The sequence below is a fragment of the Taudactylus pleione genome, unplaced genomic scaffold (genome assembly GCF_031769625.1).
Source record: "Taudactylus pleione unplaced genomic scaffold, aTauple2 ptg000532l, whole genome shotgun sequence".
NCBI classification, from domain to species: Eukaryota; Metazoa; Chordata; class Amphibia; order Anura; family Myobatrachidae; genus Taudactylus; species Taudactylus pleione.
In genome coordinates, this window is record NW_028284934.1 from 2,132,677 (window position 1) to 2,159,077 (window position 26,401).

At 43.9% G+C, this 26,401-nt stretch overlaps 1 protein-coding gene across 1 annotated transcript in view; it reads right to left on the bottom strand.

Annotated features, from left to right (window-relative positions):
* Positions 1-26,401, bottom strand: part of LOC148501159 (3',5'-cyclic-AMP phosphodiesterase 4C-like) — a 167,925-nt gene that overhangs the window by 73,561 nt on the left and 67,963 nt on the right. The window contains exon 2 of the mRNA XM_088450876.1: positions 697-888. Within this exon, the coding sequence (XP_088307002.1) occupies positions 697-888 (192 nt within the window). The remainder of the gene's footprint in view (positions 1-696; positions 889-26,401) is intronic.

Sequence of the window (26,401 nt, forward strand, 5' to 3'; positions counted from 1 at the left end):
AACATAATTCGACATATTGTCCGTGGTGGCCCAGTGGTCAATTACCTGGTCAGTCCTAGTGGAGACACCTGATGCACCAGCGTTCTGGTAAGAACAGTCCCACTATCCTGAATCCATACCCCTAGCCATCCCTCTTGTGTCTAACCCTAGACTCCCACCACCCCTGTAGCCTAACTCTAACCTTTCCATAGTGCCTAATCATAGCCCTCGCATCCTGCAGCCTAACTCTAATGATGACATTCTGACTGTGGGCATTTCACATGTTGACATTCTGAAAATGTCGACATGTTGCCCGTAGATATTTTAACAATCTCAACATCGTAACTCTCAACATTATGAATGATGACATAGTTATTTTGTGACCTAATGACTACATATCGATTCAGTCAGTCTACGGCAGAATTATCTGCAGAATAGCTACTTTGCATAAAATCACCTGGTTGTCATAATAATTTGGCCACTCAGTGTAGAAATACTCTACTATACTGTATATTCTGTATCATCCCTATAGCTGCACTACATCTGACATATTGGTAATATATCTTAATAAAGTTCCCTTCTCCTTAGCTGAGAGATTGCAGCTTTTGATCGGTACTCCTGTCCCCGACTGCATGTAGCTGCCTCTGGGCTAGTGTGATGGCCACCATAGTAATGATAATGAAAACTTTAGTAGTAAAACTAAACAGTTATACTCACAAGTCGCTGGCAACAGACGAGTTCCTGGACATGGCTTTAGGAGAGAGGTCATAGTCACTGTCTGAACGGTATAGAAAGGACTCTCTTCTCTGGCTGTGGGGGAAGTTGCCCTGAAGAACCAGGCCAGATCCCGGGCTGGCGTGGGATTCCAAGGGACTTCTGCCTGCAGATAAGCCATTCTCAACATCAAAGCTACAAAATAAACAAATAATAATTGATCAGTGATACAACTTGGAAACAATCATACTGGAAAGTCAGAATTCACAATGTAATTTTAAATCTATAGTTATCATCATTAACACAGGATAACTATATTATCAGCCAATATAAAGCATAAACTGAATTCAGTCATACTGTTGGTATATATGTTTGAATAATCATATGATAGCCATACTCATCTGCACACAGAGCTACACAGATCAAGGAAACAGATATCATGAATAATATGTGGTACATTGTATCCCATGTTGTAAAGTACAAGGATAATATCAGATGAATTCAGTGACTATAGAAAGGATTCAAGCTAAGTGATTTCTTACAGGTCATAGAATAACTTTTAATATCTACATTAATCCCTACAAAACACAAGTATTATTAATAAGCACTGAATTCATCAAATCAGAACTCACTACACATACAGTTATTTCCTACAGTTATTACAGTGATGGTGCCCATACACGGAGCGATTTTTCACACGATATGGCCGTTTACGACTGATCGTAATGACCAGTCATGTAAAAAATTGTGTTTTCATACACAATTACGATGCGATGCGCGTCCCCGGCGTCGTGTATCGGCATCGTAGATCAGATGGTTTTGCAGAAAGATTGCGACCTATCATGTATGATTTGAAACACAACGTACGTACTTTTATTGCAGTACGATGCGATGTACGATGTCCCTGGACACTCCAATCCTCCATTTTGTGACAGACGGCGGTGGACAAGAGAGCAAGAAACAGCATTGTGTGTCAGGAATTGTCTTTGCGATTGCAAAGCAAGTATATACATCCCTGCCCCCAATGTGTATTTACCCCTGCACAACCAATGCATTCTCCTGCCCCACCAGTGTGTATTAACCGCCTAGATAAGCCCTCGCCTATTTACATTCCAGCAGATGCATTGTGTGTGTGTTTTATGCATACGATTGATTGTAAACGATTTACAATTGTTTAAGATACATCGGATCGTATGATCGTTAGTACAATCGTACCTTTTCTAAATACAAATCGTACAGAATGTCAAGGGAAGAATTTTCAAGGAAATCGTATGCGATATTGGATCGGATTCATATCGCCCCTTGTATGGGCACCTTTTATGGACATGGGGCCTTATTCAGACCCGGTCGCAAGCGCTGAGCGCTCGCAACCGGGTCGATGTTTGCCCATTGGGCATTCGCACGTTGGAGCTGACTCCGACGTGTGCATGCACGAGACCCGGCTAGCGACGGGCGCTCCATCGCTACGGGTCTCGCACCAAAGGGGGCGAGCTGTCGATGGTGATTGACAGCTCACCCCGTTTGGGAGGGGGGCAGGGGGGGTGGCCGGCCAAATGGAGGCGTTCCCGACGGAACGGTTGCCGTTTGGGGGCGGCCCCACTGACATCAGCAGTGATGTCAGTGCGGAGCTTCCTGCTCGATCAGAGCAGGAAGCTCCCTGGGGCTTGCGCTTGCCGAGACCCAACCTTAGGGTCTCGTCGCAAGCCCTGTTGATCGCGATGGTCCTGATCATCGCAACCATCAACCTGGTCGCTCGCTAGAGCTGTGGGTGGTAACCCACAGCTTAGCTAGCAACCAGGAGGCTGCACTTCCCACCAAAAGCGGCTGCCCTCATTCAGAGCGACCGCTTGTATCTAGCGATCGACTCTGAATGAGGGCCATGGTGTATTACTGGGGTAATTATTTCTATGACACACAAGTATTCTTGAGACTGGCAGTTCTGTAGCTATACAAGGATAACATGTACTCGGATACTGTAGAACTGTAACCATACGTGTTACAGTAGTTACAGTGACAATAGTCAATGGGGTGTCTAGGAGGGAGATGTATCAAACCTTCTAGAACATATGGAGACATTGCCCATAGCAACCAATCAGATTACATCTTTAATTGTATAGAATGTACTAGAACAGAGGTACCCAACCGTGGTCCTCAAGGATCCCCAACAGTTCAGGTTTTAGAGATATCCATGGTTGATCACAGGTGGTTTAATCAAATTGGCTAAGGTACTATTTAAGTCACCTGTGCTCAACCATGGATATCTTTAAAACCTGAACTGTTGGGGTGCCTTGAGGACCGCGTTTGGGAACCTCTGAATTAGAAATTACTTGGTTGCGATCGGCAACTTCTATACTTGTCCTCTTTAGAAGGTTTGATAGATCACCCTGGGTGATCAGAAAAAAAACAAAAAACTGTTCCTATTTGTCTAATGTGAATAAGGCTGGCCACATGAGCCAAACCTGCCATGAGCAGCTGCAACAAGAGTGGCTGCGGTGCCCAGCGTGGTGGATGGCAACAATGTGAAAAGCTTATTCAGTAATTAGCCAGAACACACATATATAAAACGCTACACAAATGAGTATGGGACGAATGTCACTTAGGAGAGAACCTTATTTTTATACACGATTACATTTGTTAACATGTCCTGTATTTTTTCTCTGTACATTTGTTTAGGGATTGGACCAAAGCCTATTAAAAGTTATATACTGCTGTATTGAAAGCAATCATCCAGACTGAAGTCTTTAAAATAGCAGTACGTATGTTCCAGGACAAAGAGGGGCATGTGATAGGGTATAATCTGAAAAGAGCTTCATATGGTTATTCCATAACCAGTCACATGCCATGCTCTTTATCATGTACACACATAGTGATTAAAACACTCACAATAAGCAGCAGGGAGTTGGCAGAGACGTGCTAGGTGCCCTTATGGGGGGCAAGGGGTAGAAGAAAGTGTAAGGAGAAGCACAACAGGGAAGAGGTCCCTGCTCGTGAGAGCTTACATTCTAAATATTGGCTGTTATTGAAAGCAGATGGACATGAAAAGGAGTGAATGACAGTGGGTATAGTGCTAGAGTCAGTCATTAGGAGAAGCTGGTATACAGCTTATGTTTTGGAAATTACCCATTTTATTCTTTAAATTAAAGATTTTCAAGTACTAGTAAAATCAATACCAGTAATATCTCTGCACAGAGTTAGTCACAACCAACATGATTGTTATATTAAAGGCTCCTGCATTTTGAGGTGTTCTCTTGCACTTCCGGGAGAGTAGCAGTTTCAGCATCCCAGATTGCACTCACCTCACTAGATGAGTTTTGGCATTGACCAGTGGTAGGGACCCCTCCGGCCTCTAAACCTATGACACCCCCTCTGGGATCTCCCAGATGACACCATTAAAATATCATCAAATATGAAACACAGCTAAATCCAACATCTTCACCAGTACTCCAAGCCACATGATAATGTAAGTGCTACCGTAATAATGGGAAGCAATCGGGAAGCCGACTGCCTAAATACCAGCAGCCGGCTTCCCGACTGTCTTATCCCGGCATTAGTTTGGGCCCCCACAAAACAAGCTACCAACTGGCAATGATCTCTCTGTGCATAAACTGGCTTTACAGAGGCAAGATGTTGTCGCCATCATCATCCGATTCCTCACCCTCATCAGTGTGTACATCATCTTCACACAGTATTAATTAGTCCCCACTGGAATCCACCATTACAGCCTCTTGTGCCTCTGTCATTTTTGGATGTAATTGGCGGTAAAGGTCTTTCTCTTGGAATTTGTAGTTCATTTTGATGAACATCATCTTTTCCACATTTTGAGGAAGTAACCTCCTACGCCAATTGCTGACAAGGTTCCTGGCTGTGCTGAAAACTGTTTCTGAGTACACACTGAGGGTGGGCAGCTCAAGTAAAGCAAAAGTTTGTGCAAGGGCCTCCAAATTGCTTTTTTTCCCTGCCAGTAGTGAAACGGACTGTCCGATATGCCTATTTGGACGCTATCATTAAAATAGTCCCCAACCATTCTTTGAATGAAGACCGTTTCAGATGGAGTCATGGTAGAGGTCATATTAAATGTAGGTAATTCCTTTAGACCCAACCAGATGACAAAACTTGGTTGTGTTGACTCATCTGCATCGCCACAGACTGCAATGGATTACAAATATAAACAGAAGGCTATATAAACTGTAGTACCCATAACAGCTAACTTCTATGAAGAATTTAGTAACTTTGTTTATTATTGTGTCAGTTCTGCACCATTGGATACAGATTCACCACTCTGCTGAACTGTTTAATTATCAACTGTGGTATAGATAACACACAAATATGCTCTGGTAATTCCACATCAGTGTATTTCCTATATACATTTATTCTTGTTTTTATACAATTGATTATATGTATTTAATAATAAATTGTAATATTAATTAATTATTTTTTTATGGCATAACTGATCTTTTTTATTGATCTAGTACATGGTTATTTATATCACCATTTTTATGTTTATTTATTGATCTTTGTTCTCCACAGCGCTGTTATTTTTTCTTTTTATGCATCACCAGTGGGTCTTTGTTTTGGAAAGTTTAATTTTTTCCTGGCAGCAGCACTTGCTGGACAAACTGAAGAAGGAGCCATTGCTGCATCACATGCCGCTTGAGCTGACAAATTCCTTACCAACAGCTCTTCGCATTTCTTCATTTATGTGTCCACTGGGAAGAAAGTATAACTTAAACCAAGGATCCAGCATGGTCGCCAAAATGTATTGATCCGATTGTAAGATCCTGATAACCCTTGGATCCTGGCAAAGTGAATAAAGGACTTGATCTATAAGTCTCACATACTTAGCAGAATCGCTTCATGTCAGCTCCTCCTTCAGTTCCTCAAGCTGCTTTTCCAACAGTGTAATTAGGGGAATTATCTAACTGAAACTGGCAGTGTCTGAATTCACTTCACAGGTGACTACTTTGAAGGATTGCAACCCAACACAGAAAGTATTTTCCACTGAGCTTGAGTAAGGTACATTACCCGTCCTCTTCTTATGTCATAGTTTGTTGTGTAGCTTTGGATGGCTTTTTGCTGTTCCTCCATCTGCTGAAGCATATAAAGGGTGGAGTTCCACCTTGTAACTACCTCTTGCTTCAGCTGGTGTCAGGGCAAATTCAACATTTCTTGCAGGTGCTGCACTCTTCTACATGCACCTGCTGAATGGAAAAAATGTCCAGAAATTTGCGGGCCACAGAGAGCATCTCTTGCACACCCATCATTTTAAAAAAAATTGCACCACCAATTGATTGTGTGAGCAAAACATGGGACGTGTTGAAATTCACCCTGCTGTAATGCTCTCACAATATTGATGGCGTTGTCAGAAATCACAAATCCTGAGTAGAGTCCAAGCAGGGTAAGCCATTTTGCAATGACTTCCCTGAGTTTTTCTAAAAGGTTGTCAGCGGTATGCCTCTTAGTGAAACCGGTGATACACAGAATAGCCTGCCTTTGAATGGGCTGCAGTTTCTTAGATGCTGCTGTTGGTGCCACTGAAGGCAATACACCTAATAACAGTGGGCTGTTACTGTCATGTAATCTTGCATTTGCCGTGTTCCACTTGTCCACATATCTGTGGTTAAGTGGACAGTGGAGGACACTAATAAAGTTTTTTTTAACGTCACTGTACAGGCTGGGAATTGCTTTTCTAGTGAAGTGGAACCTAGATGGGATTTGTTAGCAGGGGCACAGGACCTTAATTAACTGTCTAAAACCCACTGCACTAATGGCGAATATCGAACGCAACTGGGTGACTGCTGTCGTGCTTGCTCCTCCTTGCAAAGGACTGTTTAACAGTAGAGATGTACAGTTCGGTTCTCCAGAAATCCGAATCCACCCAAATTTCGTGAATCCGGGTAAATCCGAGTTGCGGTTCTAATCTCCTGAGGAGATCCGGGTAAATCCGGGTCGCGGTTCTGATTTTTTTGTGGTTAGGAAATTCAGATTTTAAATCCGAATTTCAGGTTTTGGATTGCTAAAATTACATGATTTTAGCTGTTTTTAAAACTTTCTATCTATGTTTTATTTAAAAAATCCAGATCCAAAATCAAAACTAAAACACTTGAGGGTGGTTTGCAAAACCAAATCCAGATCCAAAACTTTGAATGAGATACAGATCCCAAACCAAAACATGGGGGTCGGCGCACATCCTTATTTAACAGTCAACTGTTTTTTTGAACTACTACTAGTAGTCTTCCTGGTCCTCTTCTGGGATGAAGATCCACTACCCAGCAGCAGGTGTAGTGCTCAAGGATTCTTCTGAAGAATCCAGGATAGAGGAAGACTGAGTTAGCCTTATCAAATTGGATGCAGGACAAATTCCAATCATGATTGAGGACCGGGGCGTATCTACCCATTGGCCAGTTTGGCACTCGCCAGTGGTGCCATCCGGCAGTGCCACCAGCAGCCAAGGGGTAGAATCAGGCCGGGACTAGCGGCGGTACAGCCGGTGTCTTGCACCGCACTCACCGGTAGTGCCCCGGGCCCCGCAAGTGTAGGGCAGACCGAGGTGTGAGCGGTCTGCCCTACAGTTACAAACACACAGCCGCCAGCGCCAGCTCTGTGTTTGTTAAAGCAATCAGCCAATGAGAGTCAGACAGACTGTCATTGGCTGCTGCGTTGTCCACGGAGGGAGATGCCTGCAGCTCACTCATGAGCTCCGTCTTCTGACTCCCCCCGCAGTGGGTGATTGGAGAGATGTCATGATGTCTCTCCCATCCCATAGTGCAGAGTGAGAGCGGGCCCGGAGAAGTGGACAGCGGTGGTCATCGGCAGGAGCGGGGATCCGGTAAGTTGTTTTTTTCTGTATGTGTGTAAGCCTGGCACGGGGGCATTGTATAGGGGTGGCCACTCCTGGGGGCACTGTAGAGGGGGGACTAATATTGGGGGCACTGTAAGAGGGGCTGCTAGTGGGGCCACTTTATGGGAGGTGTGGCCGCTACTGGGGGCATTGTATACGGGAGACTACTACTGGGGACACTGTATAGGGGGGACTACAACTGGATGCACTGCATGGGGGGACTACTATTGGGGGCAATGTAGTATAGGAGGGATTACTACTGGGAGCACTGCAGCATAGGGGAGATTACCACAGGGGGCACTGTATAGGGGGGGACTACTACTGGGGGCACTGCAGCATAGGGGAGATTACTACTGGGGGCACTGTATAGGGGGGACTACTACTGGGGGCAATGCAGCATGGGGGGATTACTGGGGGCAATGCAGCATAGGGGAGATTACTACTGGGGGCAATGCATAGGGGTGACTACTACTGGGGGCACTGCATAGGGGAGTGGCCACTACTGGGGGCACTGTATAGGGGGGACTACTACTGGGGGAACTGCATAGTGGGGACTACTACTGGGGGCACTGCATCAAAGGGACTACTACTGGGGGCACTGCCTGAAATTATGATGGGAGGGGGCACCAGTCCATTACACTGCCAGGGGAGCTCAGATCCCTAGATCCACCCCTGATTGAGGATATTGTTGATGAAGGTGTTGGTGGTAAATATGTCAGGTGATTGGATCTAGCAGAGAGAAGGGAGCTAGCTGACACTGGACTGCTTGTTACTTTTTAGCCAAAGTTTCTGAATTTTGCAAACAGTTTGGATGGATGCGCTGTAGATGACATAACAGGGAGGAGGTTCCTAGATGGTTATGGTCCCTACCTGTACTTACTGGCATGACAATAGGTACAGATGGCTTGACATTTGTTGTCCGAATTTGGGTAGAAATTATTCCACGCATAAGAAGTGGATTGTTTTGTTTTATGTCCAGGCATGACAATGGGCTTTTCCTTATCATGGGCAACAACTGTTTCCACTGGGTCCTGATTTACACAAACAACATCCTCATCAACAACATTCTCATCATCAGCATCCTCATCATCAACATCCTTATTAGCGTCAGCTACACAAATATCCTCCTCATCCTGGTGCACTTCTACAGAAGCATCCTCAATTTCTATGTCAGCATGTTGACATGTGCTGCTCATCCCCACATTTGCAGAGGATGCACAAGTGGTGGAAGGAGGCCCATCTTCGAGTACAGTTTTGGAAAGGTCAGGCTTACACATAGCACCCACCGACACACTTAGACTCTCCTCAGGGTTTTGTGACATTTCTGAGCGCACAGTTGGTTCCTGTGCCTTAACGATTTAATTTTTTTTAAACCTCTACAGGGAGAAGGGCTTACATCATCATAAGAGGCAGAAACGCCAGTCATAAATAAAGGCCAAGACCTTAGCCTTTCCTTGCCACCTCGTGTGGTGAAAGGCATATAGCCAATTTTATGTCTTTCTGCAGCTAACTTTCCTTTTGATGTTTTTTCTTTACCACTGTAAAAGATTGTTTCTTTGATTTTAGATGTCCTGACTTAAGCCCTGTATGCCCTTGGGCATCGGCTTTAGTAGATGACGTAGACAGACTAGTATCATCATGACTGGTGGCACTGGCAGCAGCTCCAGCAATAGAACGTGGTTCCTGCTATCCTCTCAACTGATTGTTCTCCATATCAACAAACAAGAACAAAGTGGGATACCGCACACACGTCAAGTTGTACCAATTTTAAATATTACACTGCGGTATCAATGAACTAGTGTCACAATATTTATTTTTAATACACTGTGCTACCATTTACAGTGTCACAATATGTGTTGAGTATTACTACGCGTTTCCACTTACAGGGTCACAATATTTTTTATGAATACACTGCCCTACCACTTACAGTGTCACAATATTTTGTATGAATACACTGCGCTACCACTTACAGTGTCGCAATATTTTTTATGGATACACTGTGCTACCACTTACAGTATCACAATATTTTTTATGAATACACTGTGCTACCACTTACAGTATCACAATATTTTTTTTTTATGAATACACTGCGCTACCATTTACAGTGTCACAATACATGTTGAATATTACACTGCGTTTCCACTTAGTGTCACAATATTTTTTATGTATACATTATGCTACCACTTACAGCATCATAACATGCATTGAATATTACACTGCGTTTCCACTTACAGGGTCACAATATTTTTTATGAATACACTGTACTACCACTTACAGTGTCACAATATTTTTTATGAATACACTGTGCTACCACTTACAGTGTCACAATAATTTTTATGAATACACTACGCTACCACTTACAGTGTCACAATACATGTTGAATATTACACTGCATTTCCTTTTAGTGTCACAATATTTTTATGAATACACTGCAATACTACTTACAGTGTCACAATATTTTTTAAGAATACACTGCACTACCATTTAGTGTGACATTTTTTATGAATAAAGCAGACAGTACAAGGTCAACAGGCTATATTTATCCCTTATTGGACAAAAATAGACAAGATACATAGATATTTATAGTACATAATCTTTACATATATCTGACTGTGTCAAGGTGCATTTCATTAGCGGTATATCTCTTCTTCTGTCATCTACATAAATACACACGCACACTTGTGTGACCTATTATCTGGTTCAGACTAGTTATTAACTGACAAGAAAGATCTTTACCCTGGGAGAGAAGACACACAATAATAATTTAATAACTCAAAAGCAACCCTTACAATGGGATGTTACTTACATGCAGTGAAGGCAGCTATTTTGTGAAACAAAGAGAATCCTGTCACATTATTGACAGTTACCATTTTGATATTCATTATGTCCACATGGATCAACATGCCCTCATTCTCAGAATGTTGACAGTTAGGTTTAAGTGCCGCTGGGAGGGTTAAGGTTAGGGATTAGGATTAGGGAAAGGCAGAAAATACTCACTCAAACTGCACCGGAAGTGCTGGTCACATGACCCTGGTCCTGGAGCCTCTGCAGCCATTGGGACCTGGTAAGTGACCGCTAGGTCACCAGGTCCACATTCTATCATGTTGATATGCATTAGGGTTACTGGGAGGGTTAGATTTATCGTTAGGCACTAAAGGGTTAGGTTGCAAGGGGGGAGTGTTAGGCTGCATTGGGGGGAGAGTTAGGCTGCAGGGGGGAGGGTTAGTGTTAGGCTGCGGGAAAGGTGGGTTAGGGTACTTACCTAAGTGGGTGGGATTCTGACTGTCGGGAAGCCGCTGTTGGTATTCTGATCGCCAGCACCCCGACTGCCTGGATCCCTTACCCAACCCGTGTACAGAGCCATTCAGAGCTGTGTACAGAGCCATTGAGGCCTGATGTGCCACTGCAGTGGGGGCACATCGGGCTGACCTGGGCCCCTCCAACCAGCCCAGGCCCGGGGAAGTAGTACCTGCCCATTCCCCTCTTGGCACACCTGTCTATGAAGAATGTTGATATGCTACATTTCAAAAATTTAATAAAGTCGATATTCCCATGTCAACCTGATGCAACATTGTACAAAAAAATAATCTGACTTTTGTGCGCCCCGGTGGGGCCCGGGCCTCATTGCAAGGGGGCGTGCCCATGCACGAATTGCAGTACTTGAGAGTTTTGCCCCCCATTTTCTTGAAGCTGGGGGCATGCCTGGCGCCCTGGGAGCTGCTGTGCTGTCCCCAGTCCCTTACTCAACTGAATAGATGCCAGTACCTATTCACCGCTTTCTATGCTAAGCAGAGCAGCAGTTGAGAAGGGGCCTCCGAATAACACTGCACAAAACTATGGCCCAGGTGGTGGGGGGGTGGCAGGACAGTGAGGAGGTATGCCTAATATACTACACCTGACACAATGACATATTCAAGGGAAAACAGCCATACTAGAATAGTGACATCACCAAGGACCAATTTTTGTGCCTCATCATTGTAAACATCTATTTCAAATCAGGGCTAATTTTCAGGGGGGCATTATGCATTTGAAAAAAAATGGGGCATAATAAGCCCCTCCCATGATCTGCCCAAAGCACAACTAGATTCACCAAACCACATTCTCCGAAGACCTCGTCCCTTTCTAAGTTCAAGAAGTGGGACAATACCGCAAAATATGGGATATTAGAGATGGAAACCTGGCAAAGATTTTTAAAAATTACTCAAAACTTATAAAGTCTGAAATTAAATATTTATTTATGAAGCGACCCCTTTTCACTTAATATTATAAATTAAGATGGAATTGTCCTTGGGCCATTCCACCCACCCTTATGTTGTATATAGTAATGTAAACAGGACATGCACAGTTTAACAAACCAATCATTTCAGCGTAAGGGACTGCCAATTGTGGCTGAAGCGATTGGTTTGTTTGGGCCCCCCACAAAACAAGCTACCAACTGGCAATGATCTCTCCATGCACAAACTGGCTTTTCAGAGGCAAGATGTTGTCGCCATCATCATCCGATTCCTCACCCTCATCAGTGTGTACATCATCTTCACACAATATTAATTAGCCCCCACTGGAATTCACCATTACAGCCTCTTGTGTCTCTGTAATTTTTGGATGTAATTGGCGGTAAAGGTCTTTCTCGTGGAATTTGTAGTTCATTTTGATGAACATCATCTTTTCCACATTTTGAGGAAGTAGCCTCCTACGCCAATCGCTGACAAGGTTCCTGTGCTGAAAACTGTTTCTGAGTAGACACTGAGGGTGGGCAGCTCAAGTAAAGCAAAAGTTTGTGCAAGGGCCTCCAAATTGCTTTTTTTCCTGCCAGTAGTGAAACGGACTGTCCGATATGCCTATTTGGATGCTATCATTAAAATAGTCCCCAACCGTTCTTTGAATGAAGACCGTTTCAGATGGAGTCATGGTAGAAGTCTTATTAATTGTAGGCAATTCTTTTAGACCCAACCAGATGACAAAACTTGGTTGTGTTGACTCATCTGCATCCTCACAGACTGGAATGGATTACAAATATAAACAGAAGGCTATAGAAATTGTGGTACCCATAACAGCTAACTCATATGAAGAATCTAGTAACTTTGTTTATTATTGTGTCAGTTCTGCACCATTGGATACAGATTCACCACTCTGCTGAACTGTTTAATTATCAACTGTGGTATAGATAACACACAAATATCCTCTGGTAATTTCACATCAGTGTATTTCCTATATGCATTTATTATTGTTTTGATACAATTAATTATATGTATTTAATAATAAATTGTAATATTAATTATTAATTAATTTTTTATGGCATAACTGATCTTTTTTATTGATCTAGTACATGGTTATTTATATCACCATTTTTATGTTTATTAATCTTTGGTGTACACAGTGCTGTTATTTTTTCTTTTTATGCATCACCAGTGGGTCTTTTTTTGGGAAACTTTAGTTTTTCCCTGGCAGCCGCACTTGATGGACAAACTGAAGGAGGAGCCATCGCTGCATCACATGCCGCTTGAGCTGACAATTTCCTTACCAAAAGCTCTTTGCATCTCTTCATTTATGTGTCCACTGGGAAGAAAGTATGACTTAAACCAAGGATCCAGCATGGTCGCCAAAATGTATTGATCCGATTGTAAGATCCTGACAACCCTTAGAGCATATAAAGGACATAAAGCAAATAAAGCAAATAAAGGACTTGATCTATAAGTCTCACATACTTAGCGGAATCGCTTTGTGTCAGCTCCTCCTTCAGTTCCTCAAGCTGCTTTTCCAACAGTGTAATTAGGGGAATTATCTAACTGAAGCTGGCAGTGTCTGAATTCACTTCACAGGTGACTAGTTCGAAGGGTGTCAGCCCAACACAGAAAGTATTTTCCACTGAGCTTGAGTAAGGTACATTACCCCTCCTCTTCCTATGTCACAGTTTGTTGAGTAGCTTTGGATGGCTTTTTGCTGTTCCTCCATCTGCTGAAGCATATAAAGGATGGAGTTCCACCTTGTAACTACCTCTTGCTTCAGCTGGTGACAGGGACAGGGTAAATTCAACATTTCTTGCAGGTGCTGCACTCTTCTACATGCACCTGCAGAATGGCAAAAATGTCCAGAAATTTTGCGGGCCACCGGGAGCATCTCTTACATGGCCCTATCATTTTTAAAAAAATTTGCACCACCAACTGATTGTGTGAGCAAAACATGGGTAGTGTTGGAATTCACCCTGCTGTAATGCTCTCACAATATTGGTGGCATTATTAGAAATCACAAATCCCGAGGAGAGTCCAAGCGGGGTAAGCCATTTTGCAATGACTTCCCTGAGTTTTTCGAAAAGTTTGTCAGTGGTATGCCTCTTAGAGAAACCGGCGATACACAGAGTAGCCTGCCTTTGAATGAGCTGCTGTTTCTTAGATTCTGCTGCTGCTGTTAGTGCTGCTGATGGCAATACAACCAATAACAGTGGGCTGTTACAGTCATGTAATCTTACGTTTGCCCTGTTCCACTTGTCCACATTTCTGTGGTTAAGTTGACAGTAGAAGACACTAATTAAGTTTTTTTAACGTCACTGTACAGGCTTGGAATTGCTTTTTTAGTGAAGTGGAACCTAGATTGGATTTGTTAGCAAGGGCACAGGACATTAATTAACAGTGTCACAATAATTTTTATGAATACACTACGCTACCACTTACAGTTTCACAATACATGTTGAATATTACACTGCATTTCCACTTACAGTGTCACAATAATTTTTATGAATACACTACGCTACCACTTACAGTGTCACAATACATGTTGAATATTACACTGCATTTCCTTTTAGTGTCACAATATTTTTATGAATACACTGCAATACTACTTACAGTGTCACAATATTTTTTAAGAATACACTGCACTACCATTTAGTGTGACATTTTTTATGAATAAAGCAGACAGTACAAGGTCAACAGGCTATATTTATACCTTATGGGACAAAAATAGACAAGATACATAGATATTTATAGTACATAATCTTTACATATGTCTGACTGTGTCAAGGTGCATTTCATTAGCAGTATATCTCTTCTTCTGTCATCTACATAAATACACACGCACACTTGTGTGACCTATTATCTGGTTCAGACTAGTTATTAACTGACAAGAAAGATCTTTACCCTGGGAGAGAAGACACACAATAATAATTTAATAACTCAAAAGCAGCCCTTACAATGGGATGTTACTTACATGCAGTGAAGGCAGCTATTTTGTGAAACAAAGAGAATCCTGTCACATTATTGACAGTTACCATTTTGATATTCATAATGTCCACATGGATCAACATGCCCTCATTCTCAGAATGTTGACAGTTAGGTTTAAGTGCGTTGAGTTGGTATGTTTGGGAGGTACCCAACATAAAGGGTATGGTGACCCATGTTTTTGGTCTCAACCATTTTATCAACAACCGCTTCTCTAAATGATCCAAGTCTTTAGTTTAGAGGAAGCTTTCCTGTGGTACATTTCGTCACACAGTGACTGGTGCAGGGTGACTTTAACATATGTTAGGAAAACATCTACGACTTGCTATGGTTCTTCACTGCACCTCCCTCCAGAAAGGCAATTATTACATACAGTACACTCTTAGTCATACTTACCTACTGCCCCGGAACTTGTGAGAGGCTCCCAAATTTTCGGGGAGCCCCCCACACCCCCGGAAAGGTATCCGGATCTCCTGCATCCTGCCCACTTCCAAGTGAAGTGGGCAGGATGGGAAGATAATTGCTGGGAATTGAGGCTCTGTATGAAGGGGGCGTGGCTAAATGATGCAAAAAGTGTTATTTAGCCACGCCCCCTCTTTGCGCTCATTGGGGCCTAAGGACATAGAAACCCCAAAGTGTCCTGTTGTAGGGATGGCCATCGGTGTGGTTACCATCGATGGCTACAATCAATGGTGATATAGCAAATGGCCATCAATGGTTATCAACTATGCTATAGATGACCATTGATGGTTTCACCAACCAATTGTCATCCCAATTCTTTGACTGACTGGTCCGTGGGCAAATCAGAAGCTGGGGGCAGGGCTTCTCGGTTGTCATGTGCGGATCTATGCTCCGTGTCCCAGCACCTTGTAAAAAAAACAACAACATTCGGTTAAGCTGTTCCATCGATGGAGGGAAACCATCTGGTTCTCCCCCATTGAGAGTAAAAGCATTCAACATCGGCCATTATGAATCATTGATGGTCAATGGCTATCCCTAGCCTGCTGTGTCTGCTCTCCGTGTATTTCCTGGGGAGCAGATAATAAATGTTGGCAAGTATGCCAGTGGATATCTGATAAGGCATTATCAAAGTTTGGAGGTATAGATAAAGATATGTGGCAGGAGAGTGTCCATTTCATTTACAACAAAAAGATAATAGCATACTTGCCTACACTCCCGGAAGTCCCGGGAGGCTCCCCGCACCCCCGGAAGTGTAGGCACATCTCCCGCATCTTGCCCACTTTGTAGTGAAGTGGGTAGGATGGGGAGATGTAATGGGGAATTTGTGGGTCCCTAGGGAGGGGGTAGGGCTAAATTATGCAAATTGCATCATTTAGCCCCGCCCTCTCCTTGCGGACCCGCGAATAGCGGGCTTTCCCAGGAAAGCGGTGGGGTCTAATTACGTCCACAGCCCGCCTCACCCCCCAAACTGGACAGAATCATCTCCTCTCCCAGTACAGAATTGAACAATGTTGGTAAGTATGAATAATAGTAATAATAATAAAAACAACAACAACAATATTATAATGTGGTTTCTTTTGATATTTCTCCTTACTGCAGCTGGCTCCGATTATTCATATTTCAAAGTAATAAATTCATATCCTTTGTCAACTATCCATATTATACTATTCTATATAAACTTAGCACTGTCCATATTTTCCCTTGTTTGGAGCATCTCAAGCAGGTTTTTATATATGAATTCTTCAAGTTGCTAACAAATTTATCTGGCTTTTAAATTCGGTTACTCACAATGTTTTTCCATGGATCGGAGCCACATATCGGGGACATCATCTAGTGTTTACCAATGAATTGCGTGCTCCTGCAGGTCCTTAGCGACATCTACAGACGGTCCTACTGCAGGTCGACGGGGGGATGTTGCTAATGATGCCATGCTGCAGAATGCAGGATGACATGTCCCTCCGCCCTTCCATCCTGGCTTCGGCAAGTGTGTACGCACTTGCCGCATCCTGAATCCCGTCGCCCGCAACGTCGTGCTGGGTACACATTGTCTGATGTGTACCCAGCTTACGTTCCAAATTTAAGTGTTGTTCTTGATGTTCACTAAAGCGCACATTAATAAATAAGATTTCTTGTGTGACTTGTCATAGCAGTCTCCTTGTGTATACAATGTTCTCCCCAGAAATTTTTTCCAGCCGGGTGGCAACAAAAAGTAGCCGGGTGGGGGCCTTCGCAATTATGCGCGCGCCGGGAAAAGGGGTATCTCCCTTACCATTTCAGCCCAACAGGCCTCAGGCTGCTCCCCCACTGGCGCTCAGTCAAAAGTGCTATTATGTAGTGCCCCCTGTAGTTATCCCCATATGCAGTGCCCTCTGTATTTGTGCCCTTTATACAGTGCCCCCTGTAGTTTTCCCCTTTATGCATTGCCCCCTGTAGTTTTGCTTTGCCCTTATGCAGTGCCCCAGGCTGAAGTAGTGCCCCTATGTAGTGCCCCCAGACTGGTCCCTTATGCAGTGCCCCCAGGCTTAAATAGTGCCCCCAGACTGGTCCCTTATGCAGTGCCCCCAGGCTTAAATAGTGCCCCTTAGGCAGTGCCCCCAGACTGGTTCCGGTCCCAGCCCCAGCCCAGAACTTACCTTAACTTGCTCGCCGCTGGCGCTCCCACTCTCGCTACCTTGCTCTGACTGGATCTAACTAGATTCAGCAGGCGCACTGCACCACTGGGAACGCTTGCCTCTGAAGCGATCGGAGGCTTCTTTAGCCTCCTGTCACTTCAGACACCAGCGTTCCACAGCAGGGGTCGGCGGGAGAAAGTGCCGGGCAGTAGGCTGTTTCTGCCGGACGATGCGCCCACAGAAAACAGCTTGGGGAGAACACTGTGTATCACATGTAATATTTACTTACGTAAAAGTACAATAATCTACATTGTGTCACATAGATGTCCGGTTTGCATTCATGTTCTCTATTGTTTACGCTGGAGAAGAAATTTGTAATTTCCCTACGTATTTCCGGGCCATAGCACACAGTCCTCACAATGGGGGACGGCTTCTTACATGGACCTATTACCTTTCTTATTTTTTTTATCACAAGTCAAAAATTAGATCACATATTACAACTTACTTATTAACAATAGTTCCAAACATATGTTAATTGATTGTAACTCTCTTGTCACTCTGCAGTTAAAATACAGGTTTATATCTGCAGCATGACATTATTTATCATGGCGTTTGCAAACTAAAGAAGAAATGTTCACGATTTTATTGCTGTCACTTTACTTCAGATGCTTTGAGGGTCAGGCTTTTATCAGTGCTGCTGTCCCGTTAGGTCTTCTCTGATAAATAGGAAAACAAATGATTATCGCTGCAATATAGTCTCCTTATATTATCTTCACTTTTGCGACGATTCAAGCTGCACTGTTGTGCTGCCACATCCAGGTCCAAAAATCAATACAAAGATATCACTATAGGAGTGATTAAATCCAGCATAGTGAGATTTCAGATATGGGAATGTGGGAGTTCATTAGGTATTTTGATTATTGAATTATCCTAATGCTGGTCATACACACTACAATTATCGGGGCGATCTGCCCGATATCCGCGGATCGCCCTGATTGTAGCGTGTATGCGGGAGCCCTAGGGTTAAATATCGCTCGGTCGGGCATGCCGGATTGTCCAGCATGCCCGTCCGATGCAATATTTATGATTTAAATGTTGGCTGCAGCAGGCAGTGTATGCCCAGCCGCGGCCGACAGACAGACATTTCCTGTGTTCCTTCCCATGGAATGAACAGGGAAATGTCTCCTCCCCCAGGGGCAGAGCGCAGATGTCGGGCTAATACACTGTGAGATTTCTCTCACAGTGTATGCCGCGGGCATCTGCAGGCTGGCAGCCGGCCAGATAAAATGTCTGTCGGTCTGACAGGCATTTTGTCTGGACGTGTATGCCCAGCTTAAGGGAGATTTCCTCTAATCTGTTAGTATGTGGCAAGTTGCAGGCCCGGTAACCTGACACGTTCTGTCAGTGCGGCCGCACAGGGGCCCCGGGTCCGGCCGAATAAAATCCCCGCCCTCCACCAACCGGCTGTAGGTATAATTAAATGGTCAGGGGGAGAATGCAGGGAAGGAGCTGGCAGAGGGGAAGCACGGGATGGCACTGGGTGCAGAGACACCTAGTGCCGGCCCTGGCAAGTTGTAATGTCTTCTTTACCTTAACCTATGTGACATTAGTAATTTAAGAGCATTCACTAATACCCGTTTCACATCAGAATGCCAGATCGCATCCAGGATTTTGTTCACAGGTGCATCCCGGGTGCGACCCAGCTAAGGACCCTTTGAAATTGACGGCCTGACCCTGTAATAATGATGACGTCAATATCATTAGGGACCCACAGACACTAAGGTGGCGGGGGCAAAACCACTGGGAAATACTGCTACTATTGGGGTATGAAAAATTCATTTTAGTTAAGTGGTTTATTTAATCATTTAATTTTTACTGAATTTCTCAATAAGAAACTATCGGCCTAGGGGTCCAGTGAACAAAATGCTGATACTCTAGGTGCTGTGATTCAAGAAAGTTTGGGAACCCCTGTTCTTATGTAATAGTAGCATACATATACAGTATATAGAGTTCTTTGGAAAATAGGATTAAAAACATTAACATACTGTACAGTTTTGTTTGGAAAAAAAAAACAATTATTAACAAAGTGCAATACTCGTTTTTTCAACACAGGCAGTTTGTATGCATTTCATTAATTTACCACAGATAGCCAAGTGGTAAACACGATAACATTCTCTTGTTTTTAGCTAAGCATTTACTGGATCAAATGTACTCAAAGAGGTTTGCGTGCAATTTCGTTACACAAGTATACCACAGTTTAGTTTTCACAATTAAACATATTATCTCAAAGGTAAATCATTCCTCAGTGAGAGACTGTTCCTGAAAATATTTAGTGCACGCTGTCAAAACAAATTCTTTCTCGTTTACCACTGTCTGAGAGATTAATTACTTCATTAATGGCAACATGTAGCCAGCAGAGGGCAATGCTGACATATTTTATCTAGCTAGGAGTCACTTGGAGAAAAAAAGTATGTGCATAAAATGCCATATTCAATGTGTTATTGTCCAGTTATTGAAAATAAAACTTAAAAACTATGAGAATGAGTATTATTTACACTTTGGACTATTATTACTGGCAAACAGTCAGTTCTTAATCATACATGATGTATTGTAAAAAAAATCTTAAACCACACTGTTGCTTCTGGAAATAAAACTGAAAAAAAATCTACTGCTATAGATACAGATGTGTCCTTACATGCCTACTCCCAAATCACGCCAAATAGCCACGTTTGGCGCGCCACAGAATGTGCATCTTATTTGCACTAGGATTGCTGGCTTTGCATGTAGCAGCAGTGAGCAGCTTGGATGCTAACCTGGGAAAAAGGCAAAGGACTGAGGATTGATATGAGTGAGCTGCACCATGCATATCGCCACGCATTGTTGTCCTTAATCTGTGACCTTATACCAACTCCATTGCTGCAAAATGACAAATCCTAAGCACCCAGTACACTATACTATAGATGCAGATGTGATACAGAAGCTAAATTAAGATATACAGTAGGTATGAAATCTGAGAATCGCTACCAGTGGTGGCAGAGCCGTAACTAGACTTTTTGTTGCCCTGTGCCAGAAAGAGCATTGGCGCCCCCCTCATTTTTCAATGTGACATAATGCACCCAAAAGAGGGGAATGGCCTCATGGGGAAGGCCCAGGGAAGAGATAGGGGAGACCAGGAGATGCTGGGGATGAAATAAGAGGAAGCTACAAGTGAGAATGATAATAAACAGAAATTTGACAGGCCCAAACAGCGCCCCCTGACCTGTGGCACCGGCCGCACTACCTTAGTTACGGCCCTGAGTGGTGGAGTGTCTTAAGCTTGGTACACACTAAGTGATATATCAGACGATATATTGTTCTGACGCAGATCAGAACAAGATATCGGCCTCGTTGCTCAGTGTGCACAGGTGATTACGCGCTCTCGTGTGTCTTTCGTTGCATCTTATGATCTGCTGTGCATGCATGGTAGATCAGAAGATCAGCGGCCGACACCATGCTTCTGGTTGTGGCGGGGGAACAATATATCGGGTGGATGTACACGGACTACCCATATATCATGCCATCACATCTGCCATGGCTGTTTACACACATCATCTAGTGTGTACTCTACCCAGCATAAGTCGTGTCATGTATCTTGCACTATATAGGGCAAAAAAGGATGAATGGGTGGATGAAGGTATATTTGTGAGTTTGTTCACTTTTGGCAATATTTGTTTACTGAAGTGATGAATGCTGTTACTTACTGGGGATAAGGCTTACTGAGATAAGGTTTACTGGGGATAAGGCTTACTGAGATAAGGTTTACTGGGGATAAGGCTTACTGGGGATAAGGTTTACTAAGATAAGGTTTACTGCAATAAGGTTTACTGAGATAAGGTTTACTGGGGATAAGGCTTACTGGGGATAAGGTTTACTAAGATAAGGTTTACTGCAATAAGGTTTACTGAGATAAGGTTTACTGGGGATAAGGCTTACTGGGGATAAGGCGTACTGGGGATAAGGCTTACTGGGGATAAGGCTTACTGGGGATAAGGTTTACTGGGGATAAGGTTTACTAAGATAAGGTTTACTGCAATAAGTTTTACTGAGATAAGGTTTACTGTGGATAAGGCTTACTGGGGATAAGGTTTACAGGGGATAAGGCTTACTGGGGATAAGGATTACTGGGGATAAGGTTTACTGGGGATAAGGCTTACTGGGGATAAGGCTTACTGTGGATAAAAATAATCCCATCACAGATAATTGCGCCTTGTTAAACCGCAGCTTGTGAAGTACGGGTGCTCAGAGTTGGCTTCCCATGTACTGTGGCTCCCATATGTGTAATAGTCCACAGAGGGGATGGTGGTGTTAGTGGCTAGCGGCTGGGGTAGTGCCCGCTCTCCCTCCTTGTACCGCTGCTGGTAAGTGATTAGTCCGGCTCTGTTAGCATAAAGCTCTGCTGTCCAGGTTTAGCGGTGAGGTTACTCTGGGAGTACTCCGGGTGACAGGTAACACGCTGCTGCTACGTGGAAGACACAGTAGTGCTGACGTCAGTGGCGTAACTTCATCCCAGGTGCCCGGTGGCAAGATACATTTTGGTGCCCTCCCAAATTAAAATGTACCACCCCCCAGCACCTATTCCAGCCCCAGCTGCCACCCCCCTATGCAGTTCCGCCAGTAGTGGTCCCCCTGTGCAGTGCCCTCTGTACAGGACCCCTATGCAGTGCCACCTATGTAGTGCCCCCCAGTAATGGTCCCCCTATGCAGTACCTCCAGTAGTGGTCCCCCTTTGCAGTGCCCAAGTAGTAAGCCTCCTGTAGTAAGCCCCCAGTAGTAAACTCCCTGTAGAGCCCCCAGTAATGCCCCCTGTAGAAAGCCCCCAGTAATGCCCCCTGTAGTAAGCCCCCATAATGCCCCCTGCAGTAAGCCCCCAGTAAGGCCCCCTGTTGTAAACCCCCATAATGCCCCTGTAGTTAGCCCCCATAATGCCCCCAGTAATTCCCCCTGTAGTAAGCCCCCAGTAATGCCCCCTGTAGTAAGCCCCCGTAATGCCCCCTGTAGTGAGCCCCCAGTAATGCCCCCTGTAGTTAGCCCCCAATAATGCCCCCTGTAGTGAGCCACCAATAATGCCCCATGTAGTGAGCCCCCAATAATGCCCCCTGTAATGAGCCCCCAATAATGCCCCCTGTAGTGAGCCCCCCCCGCGAGCGCACACACATACAAAAAAAATAAATACTTACCTGAAACCACGCTCCAGTGCTGCTGCCTTCCGTCCCTGGCGCCAGCTCCTCGGAACTATGGGAGTGACGTCATGACATCACTCCCATAGTGCATTGCGGGACCCTGAAGCGGAGCTCTGGAGTGAGCTCTGTTCCACCAGCAACCGCCGGGTGGAAGGAAGGAGCCGGGCGCCCGCTGGTAACACACTCAGCGGGTGCCTGGCAAATAGGGGGAGCGTTCGCACCCCCTGTATTGACGCCGCTGGAGGTGGAGCGCCGATCAGCGGTGCTCCATCTCCATAGCAGTGCCCGGAACGGCCCGGGGGACAATGGAGCCAGGTATCCTCGTAAGGGCTGGAGCCCGGCGGCAAATGACTCCATTGTCCCCGGGAGTTCCGCCACTGGCTGACGTCTTCACCATATAAAACAGGTATCTACATGAATGACTGTTACATTTTATCATTATATATATATATATATATATATATATATATATATATTATGCTTACCTGGACATCATACAGTGGGCTAAACAGAAATTGAGCACACTTCGAACTTTTGGAATCTGTGTTGGACACGGACACATTTATTAATAAAAACTCTCTCATTCAACTAGCAACATTGTGTCATATTTAAATGTGATTTTATTACTATGTATTTCCCTTGCCTGTCATGTTTATAAGCAGTTTCTTATAATATGTCTGTGTTTATTTTTTAATAAAAGTATCTATTGCTTATTATAAAATTGGTATCGTGGTATAATTTGTTCCACACTTTGACTATTTTAAAGCAATTGACCAAGTGCAGTGTATATCTTTCTTTTTTTTATTGGAGCGAAGGTTTACTGGGGATAGGGATTACTGGGGACCAATCTTACTGGGGATATGGATTACTGGAGATAAGGCTTACTGGGGATAGGGATTACTGGGGATAAGGCTTACTGGAGATATGGATTACTGGGGATAGGAATTACTGGGGATAGGGATTACTGGGTATAAGGCTTACTGAGGATAGGGTTTACTGGGGATAAGGTTTACTTGGGGATAAACTGACTGGAGATATGGATTACTGGGGATAGGGTTTACTGAGTATAGAGATTACTGAGGATAGGGCTTACTGAGGATAGGGCTTACTGGAGATAAGGCTTACTGGGATAAGTCTTACTGGGATAAGGCTTACTGAGGATAGGGCTTACTAGGATAAGGCTTACTGCCGATATGGCTTACTGGGATAAGTCTTACTGGGATAAGGCTTACTGAGGATAGGGCTTACTAGGATAAGGCTTACTGCCGATATGGCTTACTGGGGATAAGGCTTACTGGAGATAAGGTTTACTGGAGATAGGGATTACTGGGGATAAGTCTTACTGGGGATAGGGATTTCTGGGTATAGGGATTACTGGATATAGGGCTTACTGGGGATAAGGCTTACTGAGGATAGGGTTTACTGGGATAAGGGTAACTGGGGATAAGGCTTACTGGGGATAAGGCTTACTGGGGATAGGGCTTACTAGGATAAGGCTTACTGCCGATATGGCTTACTGGGATAAGTCTTACTGGGATAAGGCTTACTGAGGATAGGGCTTACTAGGATAAGGCTTACTGCCGATATGGCTTACTGGGGATAAGGCTTACTGGAGATAAGGTTTACTGGAGATAGGGATTACTGGGGATAAGTCTTACTGGGGATAGGGATTTCTGGGTATAGGGATTACTGGATATAGGGCTTACTGGGGATAAGGCTTACTGAGGATAGGGTTTACTGGGATAAGGGTAACTGGGGATAAGGCTTACTGGGGATAAGGCTTACTGGGATAAGGCTTACTGGGATAAGGCTTACTGGGGATAAGGCTTTCTTCTGAATAATTGTGGTGGACATTGAAAACAAGTGAGAAGCATAAAAAAAATGTGCATACAAAATAAATGTATAGTACACCTTCTTACAGGCCTCCTGACTGACAATTCCTCCATCTTTGCAAATACAGTGACAGTCACAGGTTTGGTCCTGCTCTTGCTGCCTCCATACTAGTGACCTCAACAGACTGCAGTGTAGTTATTATGATATACATTTACTTAAATACACATGACATGTATCATCTTCCAAATAACTTGTTTGCCAAGTCATCACAGTTTGGATTTGTTAGGAAAAAGACGCAGATATTAATAGCATTGCTGATGACTCTAAGGCATGCAGATGTGTACACACACCTATCCTCCAATCACGCCAAACAGCCCCATTTGGCCACCACTGTCTTTGTGAGTTAGATGCACTGTGCAACTTTTTCTTAAAATATGTGGCTTAATCTGATACTTTATATAACAATTTTTCAAATAAAAATACTAATCCTAAATACACTACTAGCGAAGTTTGACACAAAAATAAAAAAAAAGTAAAAAGGCAAAAGACGGAGGTCCTGCTCCATGCATCGCTGTGCTTATTCTGCTACTTTATACCAATTCCTTTGAGATAGAAAATACTAATCCTGAGTACTTAGTACACTTTTAGTTACTTAGTATATTATCAGTGTATTAAGGGGCCTATTCATCAAAACATCATTATCACGTGATAATTATGGTTTGAACTCGCTACGAGTTCAAACCATACCGGGTGTACGATCGAGTTCAAGCTAGCGGGTGTACGATCCCCCTCCTCCTGCTGCCGCATCTCCTTAGCCCGGCTCACCTGCCTTCTCTCGGTGAGTCCAGGCCACATGTCTGCAGTTCCCTGGAGCTGAGCTTCGGGCTCGGCAGGGCAGACACAGCAGGGAGGGATCTGAATAGTTCCCTCAGCTGTGGCTGTTATGTAAATCCTCACAGGCTGCCGTGTAAACATCAGCCTGTGAAGATTATCGGGGACTGAACGCCATCTCAGAGTGGCATTCAGTAATGCCATCAAGTTCTGAAAAATATGCTTTTTCGGAACTTGATGAATGGCTCTGACACTTATTTTTACAAAAGTAGGTGAAAATGTTAATTTTCTTTCACATGCTTTTGTGAAAAATAAGTGATGATGAATAGGCCCCTTAGACACAATATTTTGGGAAAAAGTACTCAAGCACAGGAGCGCCTTGCGCCATATAGTACAGAAAGTATAGGTGTATGAGGACACATCTGTACTTGCCTACTTTTGAAAAAGCATTTCAAGGAGATTGTGAAAGCAGCACCTATGTGCACTGAAGAGGGCGTGTACTGAGTGGCATGTCATAACATTGATTTATCTCCAACTGTAAATGAACCCCAAAGCCGTTACATACTTTGGCACATATTAACTAACTAGATTATGGGAGTAAGGTGCAATTGTGATAGGATGTACTGTAAGTTGTGCAAACCATGCACATTTGTTACAGTAAAAGAAAGCCTGCAATGGTCATAGAAGGGCCTGCAGACATGGTCAATAATTCTGCTCTTTAGCACATAAACACGCTAACGCAAAATATTTTACCATAGACCATATTAGCCGACTGTTCGGCTGCCCCCTCCAGGAGACTTGCCCTTTTCTGTGGGGGGCCGGGAGCATCACCTAATTTTCGGGAGCCTCCGGGCCATTGCGGGAGAGTTGGCAAGTGTGTCATACATGTGACTGTGCAGTAAAATTATACTGCACTCCACTGCTTTCTAGCATCTTAATTGGCCACCTCTGACTCTCTCCTTCCACGAGGTTCCTGTCATCTGTCACACATCCCATGCAATTCAGCACACACACCCTCTAATAAAGCACACACATCCTGTAAAGCAACACACATGCTCTGTAATGGAGCACACATCTCCAGTAAGCCAGCACCTTTCCTTGAGCACAAATACTCTGTAAATCATTAAAAATCCTGAGGTACACAGCTGCTTATGTAGCCATCAGTGTGCTGGAGACAGGGGCGTATCTATAATGGGTGCAGGG